Source organism: Pantherophis guttatus, chromosome 2, assembly GCF_059756535.1.
Source record: "Pantherophis guttatus breed Tessera chromosome 2, ASM5975653v1, whole genome shotgun sequence".
In the NCBI taxonomy this organism is placed as follows: Eukaryota; Metazoa; Chordata; class Lepidosauria; order Squamata; family Colubridae; genus Pantherophis; species Pantherophis guttatus.
Genome location: NC_142064.1, coordinates 276,387,454 through 276,405,925, shown reverse-complemented (window position 1 = coordinate 276,405,925; position 18,472 = coordinate 276,387,454). Strand labels below are relative to the sequence as shown.

Here is an 18,472-nt window from a genome sequence, read left to right as displayed (position 1 = left end):
CAGCCGCCCCGTTAGTGCTCGGGTGGAATGCTGAACTTAACCCTTGAGAGGACCCAATTAAACGGACAAATCGTCTCCAAAACTTAGAGGTGAATTGAACACCGCGGTCGGATATAATCCTCTTAGGTGCTCCATGGAGACGATAGATATGTTGCAAAAAGAGTTCGGTTAATTGTCGCGCGGATGGTATGCTTTTACATGGCACAAAGTGGGCCTGTTTCGAAAACAGATCTACCACCGTCCAAATTACAGTGTGGCCATGGCTAGGGGGGAGATCTACTATGAAATCCATAGCTATCTCTTCCCAAGGCCTGCTAGGATTCGCGACTGTCTGTAATAGTCCTAACGGTCGTCCAGACCAGGGTTTGGCGGTTGCACAGGTTGTACAACCTTTTACGTATGTTTCTATGTCCTTACGCATTCGTGGCCACCAGAATTGCCTCCTCACAAGGTGTAGAGTTTTTAAATACCCAAAATGGCCTGCTGATTTGGCATCATGGCACCTGCATAACACTACGTTCCGTAAACGTTCTGGAACATATATTCTATTCTCCCTCCACGCTATTCCATCATTATAGCTAACCATAGAGGGGTTTTGGATTACCCATCGATCCTGTTGTAAAGCTGTTTTAAACTCGGTACGTAAGTGACCATCTTTTCTGTAGCAGAACTCACAATGAGGAATGCAGGTGGGAGGAGCTGTGGAAAAGTATGAGCAGTGTGTGTGTATGTGTGTGTGTTGCCTAGGGACCTGTGTTATTATTGGCTCTTACAGAATAACAGGACCTTGGAGGTCATCTAGTCCAACCCCCTACTTATTATACAATTATTTTTATTGCTGGTTGGAAAAGAGATATAAATGATTAATTTTATAATTAGGTGTAAAAATTCGATGATAGGAATATGGTTATAGGAATGAACGGTTATAGTAGTTTGGATGACGATTAAGATAGAAGAAACTTCTGGAAGAAGAAGAACAAAAAGAATGGAAGAAGATACCCCGAGATGCCACAGGGGCGGAATGATTGATGTATGAAATGTTTGTTTGTCTTAAAAAAAAAAAAACCCTTACATTAAAAAAGAGATGGATTAAATGCAAAACTTGAACAATAGAAAACGATGATTCTAGAGGGCATTCCACAAGGGGCAATTAATGCTTGCAAGTGTATCCAAGGGCTTCCAGAAGACATTTTCTCTTGTGTAGTTGCTGAGGAAGAAAATTCTCAGATACCAAAAGAAATGGCCCGGATGACTGAGAATCTCCATAGACATTATGCTTCCTTAAAGTTAAAAAAAAAAGAGACCCAGCCTCTCTAGTTAAAAGCACAAATATCCCCTTTTAAAGTGCTAATAATGAAGCTTAAAATCCCGGGAAGCCCTGGCTGTAATTAATTGTAGTCCTATAGTATCAGTTTGATTTTCAGGTCATGGAATTAGCAATGTCCCCAGGAACCTCAACCAAAGTAAAGCCTTGCCTTCCAAGTGTGAGTGTGTGTTTATTTAAAAGAAGAGCATACAAAAGAGTTGTTTAGTTGGTCCACAGTCCAAGAGCCAGCTCAAGGTCATGAGCAGCTCCCAAAGTCTTGGTGCTCATTTCACTTTTGTGTATTGTATTTATGGTCTCCCGGTTATTTATTTACCTTTTCACAATATTCTAATTTTCTGAGATTGTGAATTTGGGGTTTTTATGAGGGTTTTCATGCTTTTGATAATCATCAAAAGTATGACAAATCAAGGCTTGAACTATCTCGCTTTGCATGTAATGAGTCTATCTCATATATTAGTTTCACCTTTTAAGTTGCATTACTGAAATAAATGAACTTTTGCATGATATTCTAATTTTTCGAGTTTCACCTGTATGTTGAGAAGAGTCGGATAGCCAAGATCAACCCCCTCCCCAAGCTTCCTGGGGGTCATTTCTGCCTTTCTTGGGGCGGACTGTTGTGGCCTGCCACTGGCGGCAGACTCGGACAGTGAGAAGGTTGGGGAGAAACATGGGCCAGTCCTGCAATCTGGGGAAGGCTCTGATGAGGGCTCTGCATGCCAGAGTGTTGTGGCCCCGCCCTCCGAGCCTATCTCATCGGAGGAAGAAGGCTCCGAACATGAAGAAGAGGAGTCGGCCAGGCCTCCCTCTCCAGGCCCCTCCCCTCTGGCACTGCCTCAAGTGCCGGCCGAGGAAGAGGAGATTATCCAGGAGCCAGGTGTCCCCGATGAGAGCGAGGGAGGTGATCTGTAGTTCCTGGATCCACGCCAACGAAGGCGTGATAAACGGCTGCAGCAGTTAAGGAGGCGTGCCAGGGATTATAACTGAGTCACTGGACCACACCCCAGAGACTATATAAGAGAGTGTGGTGGCCATTTAAGACTCTGTGACGGACAAAAACTAACTCTGGCTAGTCACTTGAACAACGCTTAAAGCTGCCGAAGGTTTCTTGTTTGGAACTGGACTATTTGCAATTTGTATGTATTTTCTGTTTATCTGATGAAGTAAAGCCCTTGGCAGTCGATGCTCGTATAGCTGCCAAGTTTTAGATAACAACCTGTGTGCGTGCCAAGTGCTTTCTTAACCCTCGGCTGGCTGTGTTTGTGTGTGTATGGAGACGGGGACAGAACACAGAGATGGGGCCAGGGCCGTCTGACAGTTATCATCTACCTTCTGAGTCGGCGATAAGTGGGGCAGAAGAACAACTGGAGCCTGTTCCCGATGTGCGCATGCGCAGAACTGTCAGGAGAAGGGAACAGTTAAGGAACAGGGGTCGACTCGGGAGTAAAGGCACAAGTGGATGCTGAATGGCCCCTCCAATAGGAGCAAAAGGGGGGTGGTGTTTGCAGGAGACGATTCGTTTGTTTATTAGCGTGAAGATTTGCTTATCTGAGCTAGTGCCTCACAGAGACTCCTTGCCAAGTATTTCATTGTACAGCTTTGCGCCTGGAAGCTATCGGTCTGGCAACTATCCAAGGACTGATAAGGTCTGTGGTTGCAATTAAACCTCGAAAGGCTTTTTCTGGATGTGAACGCTAGGAATTCACCTTAACCAAATAAAAAAAAAAGGGGGGGGGTTTCGGGGCAAGGAGTCTGTTTTGTGATTCTGTGAAGCCTAGGTCAGAACACTGACAGAGTGCAATGAGCACCAAAGGAGGACCAGTTTCAGAGCAGCTTCTGTGGAAAGTGAAGGGTGAGATTCAGAGTGAATCTGGTGCATTTCAAGAGTCTGGGAAGTGTTGTGGCTCCGTTGCCAGAGCCTGGGCTATCGACAGATGCAGACTCTGAGAGTGAAGGGGAGGAGTTGGCAAGGCCTCCCTCTCCAGGACCCTCCTCTCTGGCAATGCCTCCGGAGGACACTGAAGGCCAAACGATAGGCTCAGAGTCAAGCACGTCCCCGCAGCCACAGGTGGACAGCGACGAGGAAGATAAGTGCTGGCTGGACCCTTGACAGAGGCGCAGGGAGAAGTGTGCACAGCAGAGGGGAAGGCGTGCCAGAGATTACCTGAGTCACTGGACCACACCCCACAGGGTATAAATGTGGGTGTGGTGGCCGGTTCAGTTTGTGACGAGCAAAAACTGGAAATACTCCATGATCTCTGCGTTACTGGACTTTGCCTGCTTTATCGGACTGCATTTGGACTAATCCTTGTATTATTGACACTCTGCCTGTTTTATCGGAATGCTGCAGTCTAATCTTTGTTTTGTGTGAGTAAAGTCTTAATTGGCAGCTAGTCACTGGGTTGCTGCCAGCTTTATCATCAAAGAGTTTTGTCGTGTGGCTTATTAACTCCGGGCTGTCTGTGGGGGTGTGTGCGTGGTACGGGGACAGAACAGGAAGGATGATTTTAATGCCCTGATTGGGTGGCTGAAATTGAGAAATCTTAGGATAATCACAGTGGGATTTTCTATAAAATGAGGGGAAGCTCCACTGAGTCCTGGGTTCAAAGCCAATTCCTGCTTAGATGAGGGAGGGGAGGGGGGATTTTCCAGCTGTGGGGTGAAAGTCAGGGTGGGGGGGCTGCACGACTTCATTTTTGTTCCCTTCCCTCCCACTTTGAGTGCCCACATCTCCCTGGCAAGTAGTTTGGATTTCCCCCAAGGATCCCATGGCCTCTGGTTCCTCTTAAATCCTTCTTTCCCTCCCCTATTTTATAAAATTTCACCTACTATCTACATACTAGTGCAGTATAAACCAGAATTATCATTTCTCGGGTTCTCTTGATGTTCTCCCTCTGTTGATGCAGCCCAAGGCTGCCTTGGCTTTTTTGGCAGCTCCACCTGATCCCCTCCCCCTCGCCTGCGCCCCTCCCGCCAGGCTTAGAGATTCCCCCCCTCTTTTCTGACTCCCGCAGTTCTGCCCCTCCCCCAAGAAGCGGAATGCCTGGAAGGGGATTTCCTGATGGAACTTTCGCTATCCTTTCCCCCAACATCTGCCTAGCAACAATGACAACAGGGGGATATCTTTTTTCTACTGGTGGAGCTTGCCCAATCGCCAGCTTGCTCTGGGTTGTTGGGTTGTTTGATTGCCCAGGCGGCGTCTTTCTCTGCCTGCGACTTCAGAAGCCCTGAGCTCAGGCTGAGGATCGCAGCCAGGATGGCTCTGTGGTCTCTGTCCCTTCTGGTGGTGGTGGTGGTGGCGGTGGTTGTTCTTCGGGAGAGCTGCTTCGGTGAGTCCCTTTGGGGACATCGGGGGTTCCGACCCCTTTTTCTACTGTTGGGAATCCATCCAGGGAATCTCTCTCCCCAACCCCCACCCCCAAAGTTTCTTCCCAGAAAGAGAATCCTGATTCGGTCCTCTTTCTAGTCCGCTCCCCCTCTGGCCACTCTCAGAAGGGATGGATGGGACTCTGCTGCCTCTCCCCCCCCAGGAGAGCCCCCCTTGGAAGCAGGACAAGAGTGGCCCCTCCAGATCTCAGTCCAGTCTATCTGGGCGCCCCGGAGCGCAGTTCTTTCCCAATTTCAAAGTGGAGGTTGTGGGAAAGCAGCGTTTCCATGGGATCAGGTCAATTCGCGAACCTCCTGGCTGCCTTCGCCCAACCCCTCTGCCTGGGACGCCTCTCCTGCCTTTTGGGGGCCTTGGTGGCTCTTGGTGGCTTCTGGTGCTGGGAGGACCTGGCTTGTTTCTGGAAGCGGTTCGGTGTATTGGCTGATGCCAAGGCTGGTGGCATTGAAGTGTCGGGATAAGGCTGCCCTGTGAATGCAACAAGAGAAGAGCCTCAAGAGAAACACTCTTTCAATAATGTTTCCGCCTTTAGGACGTTCACTTTCTCCTCCATCCTAAACCCCAACATCCCCAGGAACTTTTCTCTAAGCCAGGCAGGGATTTTACCACCCAAAATCCTCCTCCTTCCATTTCAGGATTGCTCAGCATGGGTCAGTTTGCAGAATCCAAAGTATTTAAAAAGTACAATTGTTCCTTAGGAATCAGGAAGGGGCCCTGGGGTGTCCCTAGTTGTTTGCTCTGAGAAACAACCGTTTGAAGGGAGCAGCATTTCCGAAGGCATTAAAAAAGCTGCCAGGATCTTAGGGATGAAAAAGGCTGGGTTGGAGGCAGAAGAAGAGAAGAACCTCTGGAGGGAGACCATGAATTGAATCGCTTGCTTGGACACAGACAGGCCCAAACTCACCAGCCGTTCCTGACATAAAGAGGATTCATGAATGTGAAGATGCCCAACCTGCATTAGATTCACACGTTTCTCCTCCCAGGCAGACTTCAGACTTCCTCATTGCTCAGCCCCACAAGGGAAAGAAGCAGGTTCTGGATCACGGAGAGTCCGATCCCCCCTCCTTCTCTTAGAGAAAAGCTTTGATCCCTTTGGATTCTGAAATCTCCCCAGAGCAGGAAGTGGATCTGGGGCTCCCTCTCCCCAAAAGCTCTGAGAAGCCCCTGGGATTGTGGGGAGGAGCAGGAAGAAGGAGGCCCAGGCCTTTGCCTTGGACTGGGAAGGCCTGGGAGACCATACTGGAGGGAATGGGCAGTAGGACCACAGGTAGTCCTCGACTTACAACAGTTCATTTAGTGACCATTCAAAGTTGCAATGTCATTGAAAATAGTGACAGTATGGCAATTTTTCACACTTATGACCATGGTTACGTGACCGAGATTTGGATGCTTGGCAACTGGTTCATGTTTATGACGGTTGCAGTGTCCCCGTATCACGTGACTCCCTTTTGCAATGTTCTGACAAGCAAAGTCAATGGAGAAGCCAGATTCACTTAACAACCGGGCTATTCATTTAACAACTGCAATGATTCATTTAACAACTGTGGCAAGAAAATTTGTAAAATGGAGCAAAACTCACTTAACAAATGTCTCTGGGAGGGGAGAGGGGATTTTCCAGCGGGGTGGGGGTGGGAGGACAGGGATGAGGAGGAAGATCTGGGGGGCCAAGTCATTTCATTGCTGCTCCCTTCCTTTCCCCTCCTCTCTCACCCCCCACCTTCTTCAGTCCTTCCAGAAGCTGCTTCTTTCCCTCTCAGTCGCTCCCTCAGTTCACTTCCTACCTCTTTTCCCACCATCTCCCCATTCCTTCCTCCACTTCCTCCTCTGCCCCCCAACTCTCCTCCTCCTCTTCTTCTTCTGCCTTCTTTCTCCCAGAGCCTCAGATGGGAGCCTCCATGGGATCAGGGTTCTTGGCTGAAGCCCCCTAACTTTTCCCCTCTGGCTCCCTTCCAGGCGCCTCCTCCCACTCCATGAAATATTTCTACACCAGCATCTCGGACCCCAATCAGGGGCAGCCCCACTTTGTCTTTGTGGGGTACGTGGATGGTCAGGTCTTTCTTCACTATGACAGCCACAGCCGGAGGATGAAGCCCCGAGTCTCCTGGATGGAGGAGGTGGGGAAGGAGGATCCCGAGTACTGGGACAGAAACACCCAGATGGCACGTGCCCAAGAGGAGACGTTAAGAGAAAACCTGGAGATTCTGAGGAGTCGCTACAACCAGAGTGAAGGTGAGTGATGGGTCGGGTGGCTCCTCCGGCCCCATAATCCCCTCCCCAGGAACCAGAGGGGGGAGAAAGCGAAAGTTCAAAGCGAAAGGCGGCCTCCACATCTTTTAAAAAGTCTTTTTTATATGTTTATTCTTTTTTTTAAATCAATATAAGATTCTCCTTCCCTCCATAGCTGACATTTTCTGCCAATTGCAGTTAATAAAAAGATGTTTAAATTTATCCATCTGTCTTTCTGAATGTTGATATGGATATTGATATAAATTGAGGTAAAAAGAGACCAAAATCTCCCCTCCCCCCATGAAAGATGGAGGATCTGGCCTTGGTGGATCTCCTGCTGTGGGGGAGGAAGGGAATCACAGGCCTCCCCCCCTCCCTGAAAAGAGGCAGGGATCAAGTGCAGATCCACCTGGGGAGACTAGATCCCTTTCCTCCTCCCCCTTTTCGGAGAGGTGAGTGGAGCCCAAATGCCAGGAGCTTCTTCTCACCCTCCAGTTGGAAGGAGAGGCCAGAAGGACCAAATGGGGGCTGGGGGCTTTTGTGGGGGGGGGGGGATCTCAGGGCCAGGATCCTCCCAATCTTCATGGGGAAGAGACGGAAAAGAAAGAAACCTCCATTTGGGGCCCTTCCTGAGTCTCTCAGAGCCTTCATGGCTTCCCATCCTTGGTCCCTCAGGCTGAACTCCTGCACGGTCCTCTTGGTGGGGCTGCCCTGGAGGGAGGGAGACTCTTTCTTCTGCAGCCCCCCCCCCTTCTGCCATCTTTGGGGGACAAGATTCACCCTCAAGGAACCTTATTTGGGGAGGGTCTGCAAGGAAATGTGTGTGTAAAGAGAGGCTGCTTTTGGCTGAAGAAAAGCTTCTCCACAAACAGGAGCCATTTTCCCTCCTTTCATCCCAAGGAGCTGCAGCCCCCCCAATTCTTCCCCCCTTTCCTTGCCCCTCCCCCTCTACAGGTGACCCCCAGAGCTCTGCCAGTTCTGCCCCTGATCCCTGAGGGTCTCCCCAGATCCCTCCAGGCCCCCTGCTGGCCTCTCAGGGGAGCAGAGCTGGACCCAGAGGGCTCCCCCTGGTGGAGGAAGGAGGAAGGAGACCGGCCAGAGTGGAGGGGAGCCTCCTTTCCAGGCTCAACAGCCCCAAATGTCCCAACCTTCCCTCAAAGGGAGGCTGCTTCCTCCCTCCCATCACCTCAGTCGCCTCCTCTGGACCTTCTCGGGCTCCCTCCTCTCCTTTCGGAGGTCTGGTGACCAGAAACTGCACACAATATTCCAGATGTGGCTGCACCCTTGATTTATTCTAAGGCTTTGTGACAATAGCCTCTCTGTGTTTTCAGTGCTATGTCAATGATCCCTGTCATCCTGTTCGCCTTTTAAATTTTTAAATCTAATTTGTATTAAATCTTTTCAATGAGAACATAAAAACTAATATAAAGTAAAGATGACAAAAGAAAGAAATCAAAGAAAAATAAAACAAGAAAACAAGTTGAAGAAAAGGACTAAAGAAAGAAAAACATAAAGTGGCTTCGGATATTCTTCATAGCAGTTATAAATATAAATATATTTTAGCCTATCTAAAGAGTGGTGGCACTCTTGATTTACTCTAAGGCTTTGTGACAATAGCCTCTCTGGTTTCAATACCATTTTAATGATTGCTGATATCCTGTTGGTCTTTTTAATTTTTTAATATAATTTGCATTAAACCTTTTAAACAAAAAATAAAAACTAATAGGAGGTAACATAAAGTAAAGGAGGTAAAAAAATCAAAGAAAAATAAAAAAGTACAAGAAAAGAAAACAACTGAAGAAAATAAAGAAAAAATACAAAAAAGTGGCTTCTGATATTCCTCTCAGTAGTTCTAAATGTAAATATATTTTAGCCGCTCTAAAGCAGCCATTCTCAGCCTTTTGACTCTCCAGGAACCCTTGAACTATTTTTCAGGCCGCAGGTAACCCCTGAAATCAGAGAAAGGCCAAAATTGTTTCATGCATAGACCTGGAGAGATGCATTAATAGTGTTCTTACACTAAAAATAAAAAAATGAAACTTGCCTTTTCAATGAGATCCCTGTGCTTTCTTTTTACTGCACAAATATTCAGTTCTGTGCCAAACTTGAGATAAGAACACATTTCATCTTCAAGTGAAATAAGATAATTTCTGTCTTAGCTTTTGATGCTTCTGAAGTACGACAGAGCTTCTTCTCAGAAGTTGAAAACTGCTGCCACATGTTCAGGGCCTTCCTGTGAATGGCAGGAGATTAATCTTGGGCAGAAATCCACAACTATTTTTCCCACGGGGAGATCAGGGAATCTCCTCTCGAGAGCAGGATCAGATTGCAGCTCCCGAGGTTCTTCCTCTTCCTCCAAAGGGAAGTTCTCTGGCTGAGCAGAAGATGCAGAGAAAGGATCCTTCACCCGTCATTCCTGGGTGTGGAAAGGGAGGGAAAGGACTGGTCAGTTTAGTTCAACTGTACTTACAGGTGGTTTTCCATTAGATTTGAGAGTTTCTGGCATCCTTCCTCCCTCTCAAGCCCAGACAGGAGTAGAAACATTTCAGGATTTCCTTTTGGTTTTTTCAAACATTCAGTTTTATTTTAAATCCAAGATTCTGTTCACTTGAAGTTGAAATATCTTCTCCAGGGCCTTGCAGAGTCTGTGAACTTCAAACTTCATTTCAAAGGTCAATAACCCTTTGGGTGTCCAGATCAGATTGGGCCACTTGCTGCTGTCACTAAGGAAAATATTCCTTTGTTGCCCTTCAAGGCTTCATTCCCACATTACATTAAGCCATGGTTTGTTTCTGGTTAGCTCAAAGTGGGAACCAGCCTTTGTGACTTGGTGCTATTTGTGAACGTAGACCAAGTTTTATGGTCACAGGGATCCCTGCAAGCTTTTGTGTAGATCATCCAGATCCTCTTTGAGACCATGAGATTTTGAGTTCCTCTTTGCAGCCGCAGATTCAGGCAACTGTTCCCTCTCTGGGATCCCTTCCTCCGCCCCCCCCCGAGTCTCCCCAACAGAGAAATGGTAGAAGGAAAGATGGAAGGGATTTCCGTCCCTCCGTTTCTTCTGTGACTCCTTCTTTTCTCGGTCTCCCTTGGGATCCTCTGCTGGCTTTTCCAGCTTTGCTTTTTCCTGGGGAGGTTCAGGGGCTCCATCCTGGGAGGGAAAATGTAGGGAGGCGGGTTGAGGGAGGGGAGAAGGGCTGTTAGTGATGGGGTCTTTCTTTCCCTTGATTGTTAGGGAGGAAATGGGGGAATCGGTGCCTCTCTTCATTGTCAAAAGTCCCTGCAGGGAGGGGGATCTCTGTTTATCTTGAGGACTCCCCAAACCATCATCTTGTCTCTATTTCAGGACTTCACATAATACAGTGGATGTATGGGTGTGAGCTCCGGAGAGACAGAAGCAAAAGAGGGTTTATGCAGTTTGGCTACGAAGGGAGGACCTTCCTCACCTTCGACAAGGAGACCCTCACCTGGGTGGCTCCCGATCCTCTAGCCCAGATCACCCAGAGGAAATGGGATCATATTGCAGGATTGAATCAGAGAGACAAGTCCTACCTTGAGAATATCTGCATTGAGTGGCTGGAGAAGCACCTGTCCTATGGGAATGAGACCCTGCTCAGGAGAGGTGAGTATCTCGATCCAGGCTACACTTTCCACCTTTACAGTTGGATTTCTTGTGCACATTCAGCCCTTTTGGGTCCCTGTGCGGAGTCTGTTTGCCCTGGTGGGAATCCTCCTCCTCCCCTCCCAGCACCTCTCCAGGACATGGGAAGAACTGATTGGTTCCCATTGCCAGGCAGCCGTTCAATGGACCAGGAAATGCAGCCTCTGCCTTGGGGGTGTCTGTGTGGATCAGGCAGGAAAAGCATTTAAGGGTATCCTGTTCACTGCCCACAGTGAGGCCTCCATTTGGGGTTCTTCAATGAAACAACCCAAACTTTAGCCAAGAGTGGTGGGCACCCTTAATTTCCTCCCATTAACTCTCCTTCCCCCCACATCTCACAGGAGGCCCCCTCCCAGTCTCATCCCTGATGGTGCACCTCCCATGCCCATCACTGGGGGGCTCCACTTCTACCATTAATAAGACACTAGCAGTGCCCCCACTTGGGCAAAAAGGCCCATGAATGAGGGGTTCTTTTCTTTCCGAGGGAGGAGCAAAGTTTCTGTCAATCTTTCTCTTAAACCTCAAACAGGTTCCCAGAATTCTTAGTCCGCCTTTCCTAAAAACAACCCCCTCCCCACCTTCAGGAACACCCCTCATCCCACAGGGGGGCTCACATTATAATCTTTTCCTAGAAATTTTTATTAATGTACCATCTAGAACACCCCTAGATCTACCCCTTCCCCTCTGGGGCCCTTGATCCCTCCAGGATCAGCTGGATGACATTAGATGGAGAACTCCACCCCACACCCCACTGATGATTGCCAACAGGCAGCCCCTCCCTTCCCAGAAGAGAGACCTTCTCTCTCTTCCATTGGCATCACCTCTCTCGGTCCCCCCGCCCCTTTTCAGAGACAAAATCTCTTTTCCAAATTGATCAGTGTGAGATTCCCTTTGATCTCTCTTAAAATTATGGTTGTGTCCCTTGGAAAGAGGCCTGGAGCAGCCTCAGAATCAGGGGAGCAGAAGAGGATGCAGAAAGTAGGGTGAAACTTCTGTGTTGTTGTCGTCTTGAAAGGGAACTTAAAAGAGCATCTCCACTATCCCTCCCCTGAAGGGAGCAGCCCAAGATCAGTCAGAGTTCAAAGCAATCAGAGTGAAATTTTCTTGGACCTTCAATTTGCTGCTGGGGGTTTTTCAGGCTTAGTCTCTGGGAAGGACTCAAAATCAGGAGTTCTTGTGGTTGAGGATTTTCGAGATTCAGAGCATTTCCCAAAACTCTTGGAGATGCAGCATGTGTGGAGTGGGAAGTAGTGGGAGATTTTCCTGCCCCTCCAGGTTTCCCATCCACCTTCCAGGCTCTGGAGGGGCTCAGAGTTAATTCCTGTGTTTCTGCAGAGCCTCCGATGGTGACGATGAGCAGCAGATCGGAGACCGAGGATGGGATGGAGACGCACATATGCCGTGTGGATGGCTTCTACCCGAGGGAGATCGATGCTTCCTGGAGGAGGGACGGGGAGGAATGTCTGGTTGACACCCACCATGGGTTTCTGGCCCCCAATGCGGATGGGACCTACCACTACTGGCTCAGTATCCGGATCGACCCCAAAGAGAGGGGCCGCTATCGCTGCCACGTGGAGCATGACAGCCTGCAGGAGCCTCTGGACTTGGAACTGAAGGGTGAGAGGCTGCAGGGAGGAGAAGGCTGGGCTCTTTGGCAGGCTGGAGGGTTGTGGGAGAGAAATCTGACCCCAATTGTGACCAGGTGTGAGCATACCTGAGCTTTAAGCCATTGGTTTTCCCAGTGTTTGAGGTTGGTGAAGCTGCAGGGACCAGACCATAGAACTGGCTTCAGGTGATGGAAACTACAGAATCCCATCACAATACTTGGCCGATCCTAATGAAATGCCCTTAGATCCTCTCTGAGGCCTTCCCTGTTTCTTGCCCCCAGCAAGTCTGAGTTTTTTCCCATCAGAGACTAACAGGGTTTCCTGGTTTAAAGGTCAAAAGGTCACCCTGTTTTGCTGCTCTAAGAAAGAAGTTGCACATTATTTTATGATATGATATGTGAATTCAGCATTAAAACCGAAGGAAAAAAAACTCTCTCAAAGAGTTCTATATATGCTCATAAGTGTCCTTAACATACACTGGACTTCCAAAGTTGCAAAATTCAAATTTTTATATTGATGATTGTCACCACCATACAAGAAATATTCAAATGTAATTGTTATGCCGATATCCCAGGCAAAATAAAATATTCCTTTTATTTTTGTTGTTTATAGCAGGCATCAATTCACAAGTGGCATGATTGCTATTCAATGGGAATCCTGAATTTTGTGCGAGAGAAATTTACATTTAAATTTAAGTTCCCTCCTCAAATCTGCTCCCCTCCCCCCACAAGCAATACCAATTTATATTGCCTTGATAAGACCATACTTGGAATTCTTCATCCAGTTTTGGTCGCCACAATATAGAAAAGATGTGGAGACTCTGGAAAGAGTGCAGAGAAGAGCAAGAAAGAGGATTAGGAGCCTCGAGACTAAAATATATGAAGAGCAGTTGCAGGAATTGGGCATTTCTAGTTTAATCAAAAGAAGGACGAGGGAAGACATGATACGTTCCAATATCTCAGGGGCTGCCCCAAAGAAGAGGGAGTCAAGCTATTCTCCAAAGCACCTGAGGGCAGGACAAGAAGCAATGGGTGGAAACTAATCAAGGAGAGAAGCAACCTAGAACTGAGGAGAAATTTCCTGACAGGGAGAACAATTAATCAGTGGAATGGCTTCCCTTCAGAAGTTGTGGATCCTCCATCACCAGAAACGTTTCAGAAGAGACTGGAGAGCCACTTGTCTGGAAGGGTATAGGCCCTCCTGTTTGAACAGGGGGTTGGACTAGAAGACCTCAAAGGTCCCTTCCAACTCTGTTATTATGTTTCTGCCATTTGTGGGACCATCCAGAAGTTGGATATCACCATATTCCATTTTCATGCTGAAGTTCTGGAAGCACAAAATACAATTTTATGCTATTTTTGAACAAAGAAATTAAAGTGTGTACTTAAAAAAAAGGCCAGGTGATATGAACTATTTTACTTTATATAAAATGCAAACACTCAAACTGAAGAAAAAAGCATATAGATCTGCCCAATTCCATTCAGAGTCATGGTTTATTGGGGCAGCCTATAAAAGGAAGGAAAATGTTTTTGTTGAACAAATTTTGTTTACATTACTGTGTTGGTGAAGTTTTGGTTTTGAAAGCTGCTAAGAGTCACAAGGTGGCAAATGCCTTCAAGTTACCTTGAGAAGGACACAAAAATGAGCCCATGGAGTTTTGAATTTGGGTAAATTCCAGCTTTCACTTCTTTAGGCCTCTTCCCTGATTGGGAGGATTGTTTGGGGTTCTCTGTCAGTGATCTGCTCTTTCTCCCAATTCAGAACCAAAATCCAACCTGGGGCTCATCATCAGCTGTATTGTGGCTGCTCTTGTCCTGGTGTGTGTGATTTCTGGGACTTTGATATCCTTCAGTAAGTATCTTTTGGGGGGATGATGGAAGGAAGATGGGGAGATTCCCCCCTAAGTCTCTCCCTTTGGGGAGCTTCTTCTGGGCTTCCTTCTGTCCTGTTTTCCCAGCCCTCTTGGGGAGCATCTGAGATCTCAGCCTCTTGCTGGGACTCCAGTCTCGATTCATCTGAGTGTGAGGTTGGGTCAATCATGTCTTCTTCTGAGTTAGGAAGAGGCAGTTCTGTCCCTCTCAAAGGCTTTGATCAAAGAGCAGCAGAGAAGGATTTCCATGGAAACCTTCCTCCCCTCCCAGCTGCTGCTGCTGCTTCCCCCAATTCCCCTCCATCCATCTCAGAGGCAGCAGGTCTCTCTTGGGGCAAATCAGGAGATACATTTGTATTTTGAAGGTCTTTCTGTCTTTCTTGATGGGACAAAGTGACTGTGAAATACCTCCTGAGGTTCTTCCTCCTATGGAGGGAGAGAGTAGATGATCTCTGGTGGATTTTTGTGAGCTTTCACTGATTTTTATCCTTGCAGAGAGACGTCAAGATGGCTACAATGCAGCACCCAGTGAGTGTTTTGTCCTTTTTACATGTAATCTCCAAATAAGAGCAGGGATCAGAGGCACCATTAGTTGGGAGGGGTGTGTGTATGTATGTTTCTGTGTGCTATCTTCCTCTTCACCCTAAGAACCAGGCTGGGGAAGATGGGGCCCCTTTTCATTACAGCCAGGTTGTTCTTGGAAGTGGAGTCTTCAAGGAGAAACATCTGGGAGAAGGAACCTTCAAGAAGATGAGAAGATCTGGCTGGTGGAAAGTCCCTCTGACTGAGAAATTGCTCTGTTTCCCAAGTAGGCAGAAACGAAAGGCCTGGCCAAAAGAGAATCAGAAGTTCCATAAAATTAGGGATCAAAGGGGGACATTTTGAAGGAAAAGGAGCTTTGGGGGATCCCAGCTGGATCTCCTCTTGGTCATTGATTATAAGGCTCTCTAAGTACGAACTGGTTACAAAAGGAAACTTTGGATCCATTTATACATAAATTTTAAGAATTCTTTCTGATGCCTTTTAGCCAAAGCAGTTTGATCCAAACTCTCTCCATGGATTTGTGGGTCTTTTGATTGTGTGCGAGAGAGAGAAAGGGAGGGAGGGGGCTGGAGTCAGAAAGAGCTGAGCTTCTCCACCTATAAGCCAAGAGAGAGACCTCCTCACCCTCTTTTCCTTTCTTTCTTTTCCAGCAAGTGACAAAGGATCCAAGACTTCAGACCAGGGTGAGTCAGAGGGAGCTGCTTCTGCTGTATGAGCCATTCTCTCCCTTTGCAAGACTTTGGATGGATGAGGGGATGAAAAGAGGGAAAGGCCTCCATTTTTTGAAGGCTCCCCCCAATTCATCCTCCCTGGGTTCTCACTGAGTCTGCTTCTGGTGGAATAATTAAAATAATTGCACCCACTTTGGCTTAAGTGGTGAGGGCACCAGGTCAGACCATGATGTTCTAATCCCACCTTAGGCATGAACGTCACAAAATTCTCTTTCCTTGCACTGATTCATTCTGCAGAGGAGAAGGGAAACTCTCCCTGTTGGATTCAGGCAGGGGAGGCAGCCCAGAGTCTGCATGGTGGAGCCTTGGCCCTCTTTGGAGGAAATTGCCTCCAATTCTTTGACGGGAAATAGAGAAACCACCAGTGAGGCCATGATCCCCAGCGGTTAGAGACTCTTCTGGTGGAATAGCTGAGACCTGGCTGACTCTGGAAGGGGAGGGGGGGTTCCCTCTCTCAGTGATGTGCCCAGTTGGTTTAATGTTTGGCCCCAACCGATACCCCAGGGCAGGGGAAGTGGGGTGCAGTGCTCATCTGAGAGTCTTTGTTGGCACTCAGGTGCCTTTGCTCCCCAGGTTTCTGGTTGTGACTCCCCGTTTCTGACTCTGGGCTCACTGGATCAGTTGGGCTTGTTGGTACATACCAGCCTCCCTGCTGCATGGCCACCTCCCTGCCTCAGCTGCTGGGGGCCACCTCAGGGTTGGCATGGACTTGCCCAGGATTATGGTCCTGGGAGACTTCAATCTGCCACCCCTGGGTTTGGCCTCGGAAGCAGCCCAGGGATTCATGGCCTCCATGGCAGACATGGGCCTCTCCCAGACCATCCTGGACCCATCTCAAGACAGTGGTCAATAAACTCCGGATGTGATCTACTTGCCAGAGTAATGGTAACATGATCTGATGGGGGAATCTGGTTTTTATATATCATTTTAAATATTCTACATTTATTTATTTATTACATGTATTTATATGCCGCCATTCTCCCGAAGGACTCAGGGCGGCGAACACAAGTTAAGAAACAAGTACAATAAAATCATAATTTAATCCAAATAATTAATTAGTAGTAAATAATAAAGCCCGGAATCAGTCTCAGCGTATTTGTTTGAAAAGCCAAGTCTTCAAGTCCCGACGGAAGGAGCGGAGATCAGGAGCATGGCATTTTACTGAATTTTACTGTAAGCTGCCTAGAGTTACCTGGGCGAGATGGGTGACACAGAAGAAGTTTGGTGATAAATAAATAAATAAAAAGTCAGATGTCCTCTGAGAAGTCCATGAAGCTGCAGAGGTTGAATGGTGAAGGCAGAGATTTGTCCTCCTCAGTGGATCCAGACAAGGCAGAGACTCACTCGGCGTCTTTCTCTCCAATGCAGGAAGCAACCAAGTCATTTAGCTGACCCCTCGCAGGTGAGTTTCCCTCTGTGGAGGCTGCATGGGGGGAGAAGGAGGAAGGGAGGGGAGGGCTTTGAGGTCACATGACCAGTGGATGGGGAACATAGTTTGGGAAATCCCTCTTCTCTCTCCAATTCAACTCAACCACTGCAAGGGAAGGAAGGGGAGGAATTGGGGGGGAATTGGGGCTCTGAGAAGGGGTCTGTCTGCCCTCTTATCCTGCAGGCCCAAACTGTGGCCAGACCCCTCTCACGATCTGACTGTCTTGGGTCAGGACTCAGGAGGCTGAGAGACCTGCAAAGAGGAGATCAGAGGGTTCCCACTGCAAGGAGGGAAAGAGGGACAGAAGAGGGACTTCCTGAAGATCCTCCAGTCATAGATGGAGAGGGGGATTCTCTCCCCTCCTTGATCCCATCTGGGAATCCCTCCCTCTAGATGCTGAAGGGAAGACCTGGACTCTCTGGAGGCCATGAATCCATTTCCACTTGTCTCTGGACTAAAATTGAAATTTTGTATTTGAGGGGGGATATTGATACGTGTTATATAACTTTTGGAGCAGGTGCTCCCCCACCTCAGGAGCCAGTCCCAGCCCTGCACCTCCCCTCCCCCCCTGCAACTCTGAAAATCCCACCCAGTTGATCCCTCTCTTGAGGCTTCTGCTCTTATACTGGGCTGATCTTTGTTGATCCCTCAACCTGGGTGGTGGGATTCCTCCTCTGGGCTCCCTCCCAGACTGACCCTGCCTGCCTTTTCTCTTTTCTTGACAGCACGAGTGGACAGTCCCAGCAAGAGGAGAGAGGGGAGAAGATGGGATCGACCTTCTTCTGAAGTAGGCCGGACACTCAGGAGGAGCCCTTCAGGGCCTTCCAGCATGCAGGAACCAGGATGTATTTTGGGTCTTTCGTGATGGCTTTTATCATCGAATCAGTAACCATTGTTATTTTAATTGAGGAAGAGAAGAAGAAAGAAAATCTTATGTGTTTATAATTGTGGGATCAAAAGGACTCAACTTGGGTTTAGTAGATATTTATTTAATTATATATATCCTGCCAAAGGTATCAAAGATACCCAACACACCTTCCTCCTCCTATTTTCCCCACAAAAACGACAACCCTGTGAGATGAGTTGGGCTGAGAGGGAGTGATTGGCCCAAAGTCACCCAGCTGGCTTCCATGGCTGACACAGGACTTGAACTCACGGTCGCTTTCTAGCCTGCTGCCTTCACCACTAGGCCAAACTGCCTTGTATAGCTTATAATGGCTTTGTAACATAGCTTGTAGCAGCTATTTCTGTTATTTCCGATGACCTTTAATGGGCTCCTGCTGAGTAACTAACAGGTTTTAGAGAAGGCTTCGTGGAGAATGGGGGGAGGAGTAGGATGAAGAGTTGCTGCTTTTACTTTATAAGGGAGATAGTTAAACTGTTAATCTCCATCATACGTGCTTGGATTGAAAGGGGAGTTTTTTCCCCATCTCTTTATTTTTTTTTTCTATTAATTGTATAATAGATAGTATGTATAATGCAGACTTGTCAAACTGGATGGATACTGTTGTGGCTCCGTTACCTGAGCCTGTGTCATCGGTAGGAGAGAACTCTGAGAGTGAAGGAGAGGAGTTGACAAGGCCTCCCTCTCCAGGACCCTCCTCTCTGGCAATGCCTTCGGTGTCCGCCGAAGAGCAAGAGATAGGGCCGGGGCCAAGCACGTCCACGCAGCCACAGATGGACAGTGATGAGGGTA

The 18,472-nt window shown here is 47.9% G+C and overlaps 1 protein-coding gene across 2 annotated transcripts; it reads left to right on the top strand.

Annotated features, from left to right (window-relative positions):
• The first annotated feature begins 4,519 nt into the window (after positions 1-4,519).
• Positions 4,520-16,244, top strand: LOC132710152 (class I histocompatibility antigen, F10 alpha chain-like). 2 transcript variants are annotated; one of them, XM_087884553.1, is made up of 7 exons: positions 4,520-4,653; positions 6,663-6,938; positions 10,282-10,557; positions 11,932-12,213; positions 13,965-14,054; positions 14,569-14,601; positions 15,267-16,244. In XM_087884553.1, the coding sequence occupies exons 1-7, from the start codon at positions 4,581-4,583 to the stop codon at positions 15,329-15,331; spliced, it is 1,095 nt and encodes a 364-aa protein (XP_087740679.1). In that variant the 5' UTR covers positions 4,520-4,580; the 3' UTR covers positions 15,332-16,244. The 2 variants fall into 2 exon arrangements, with proteins under 2 accessions (XP_087740679.1, XP_087740680.1); XM_087884554.1 differs by lacking the exon at positions 14,569-14,601.
• The last annotated feature ends 2,228 nt before the right edge of the window (positions 16,245-18,472 follow it).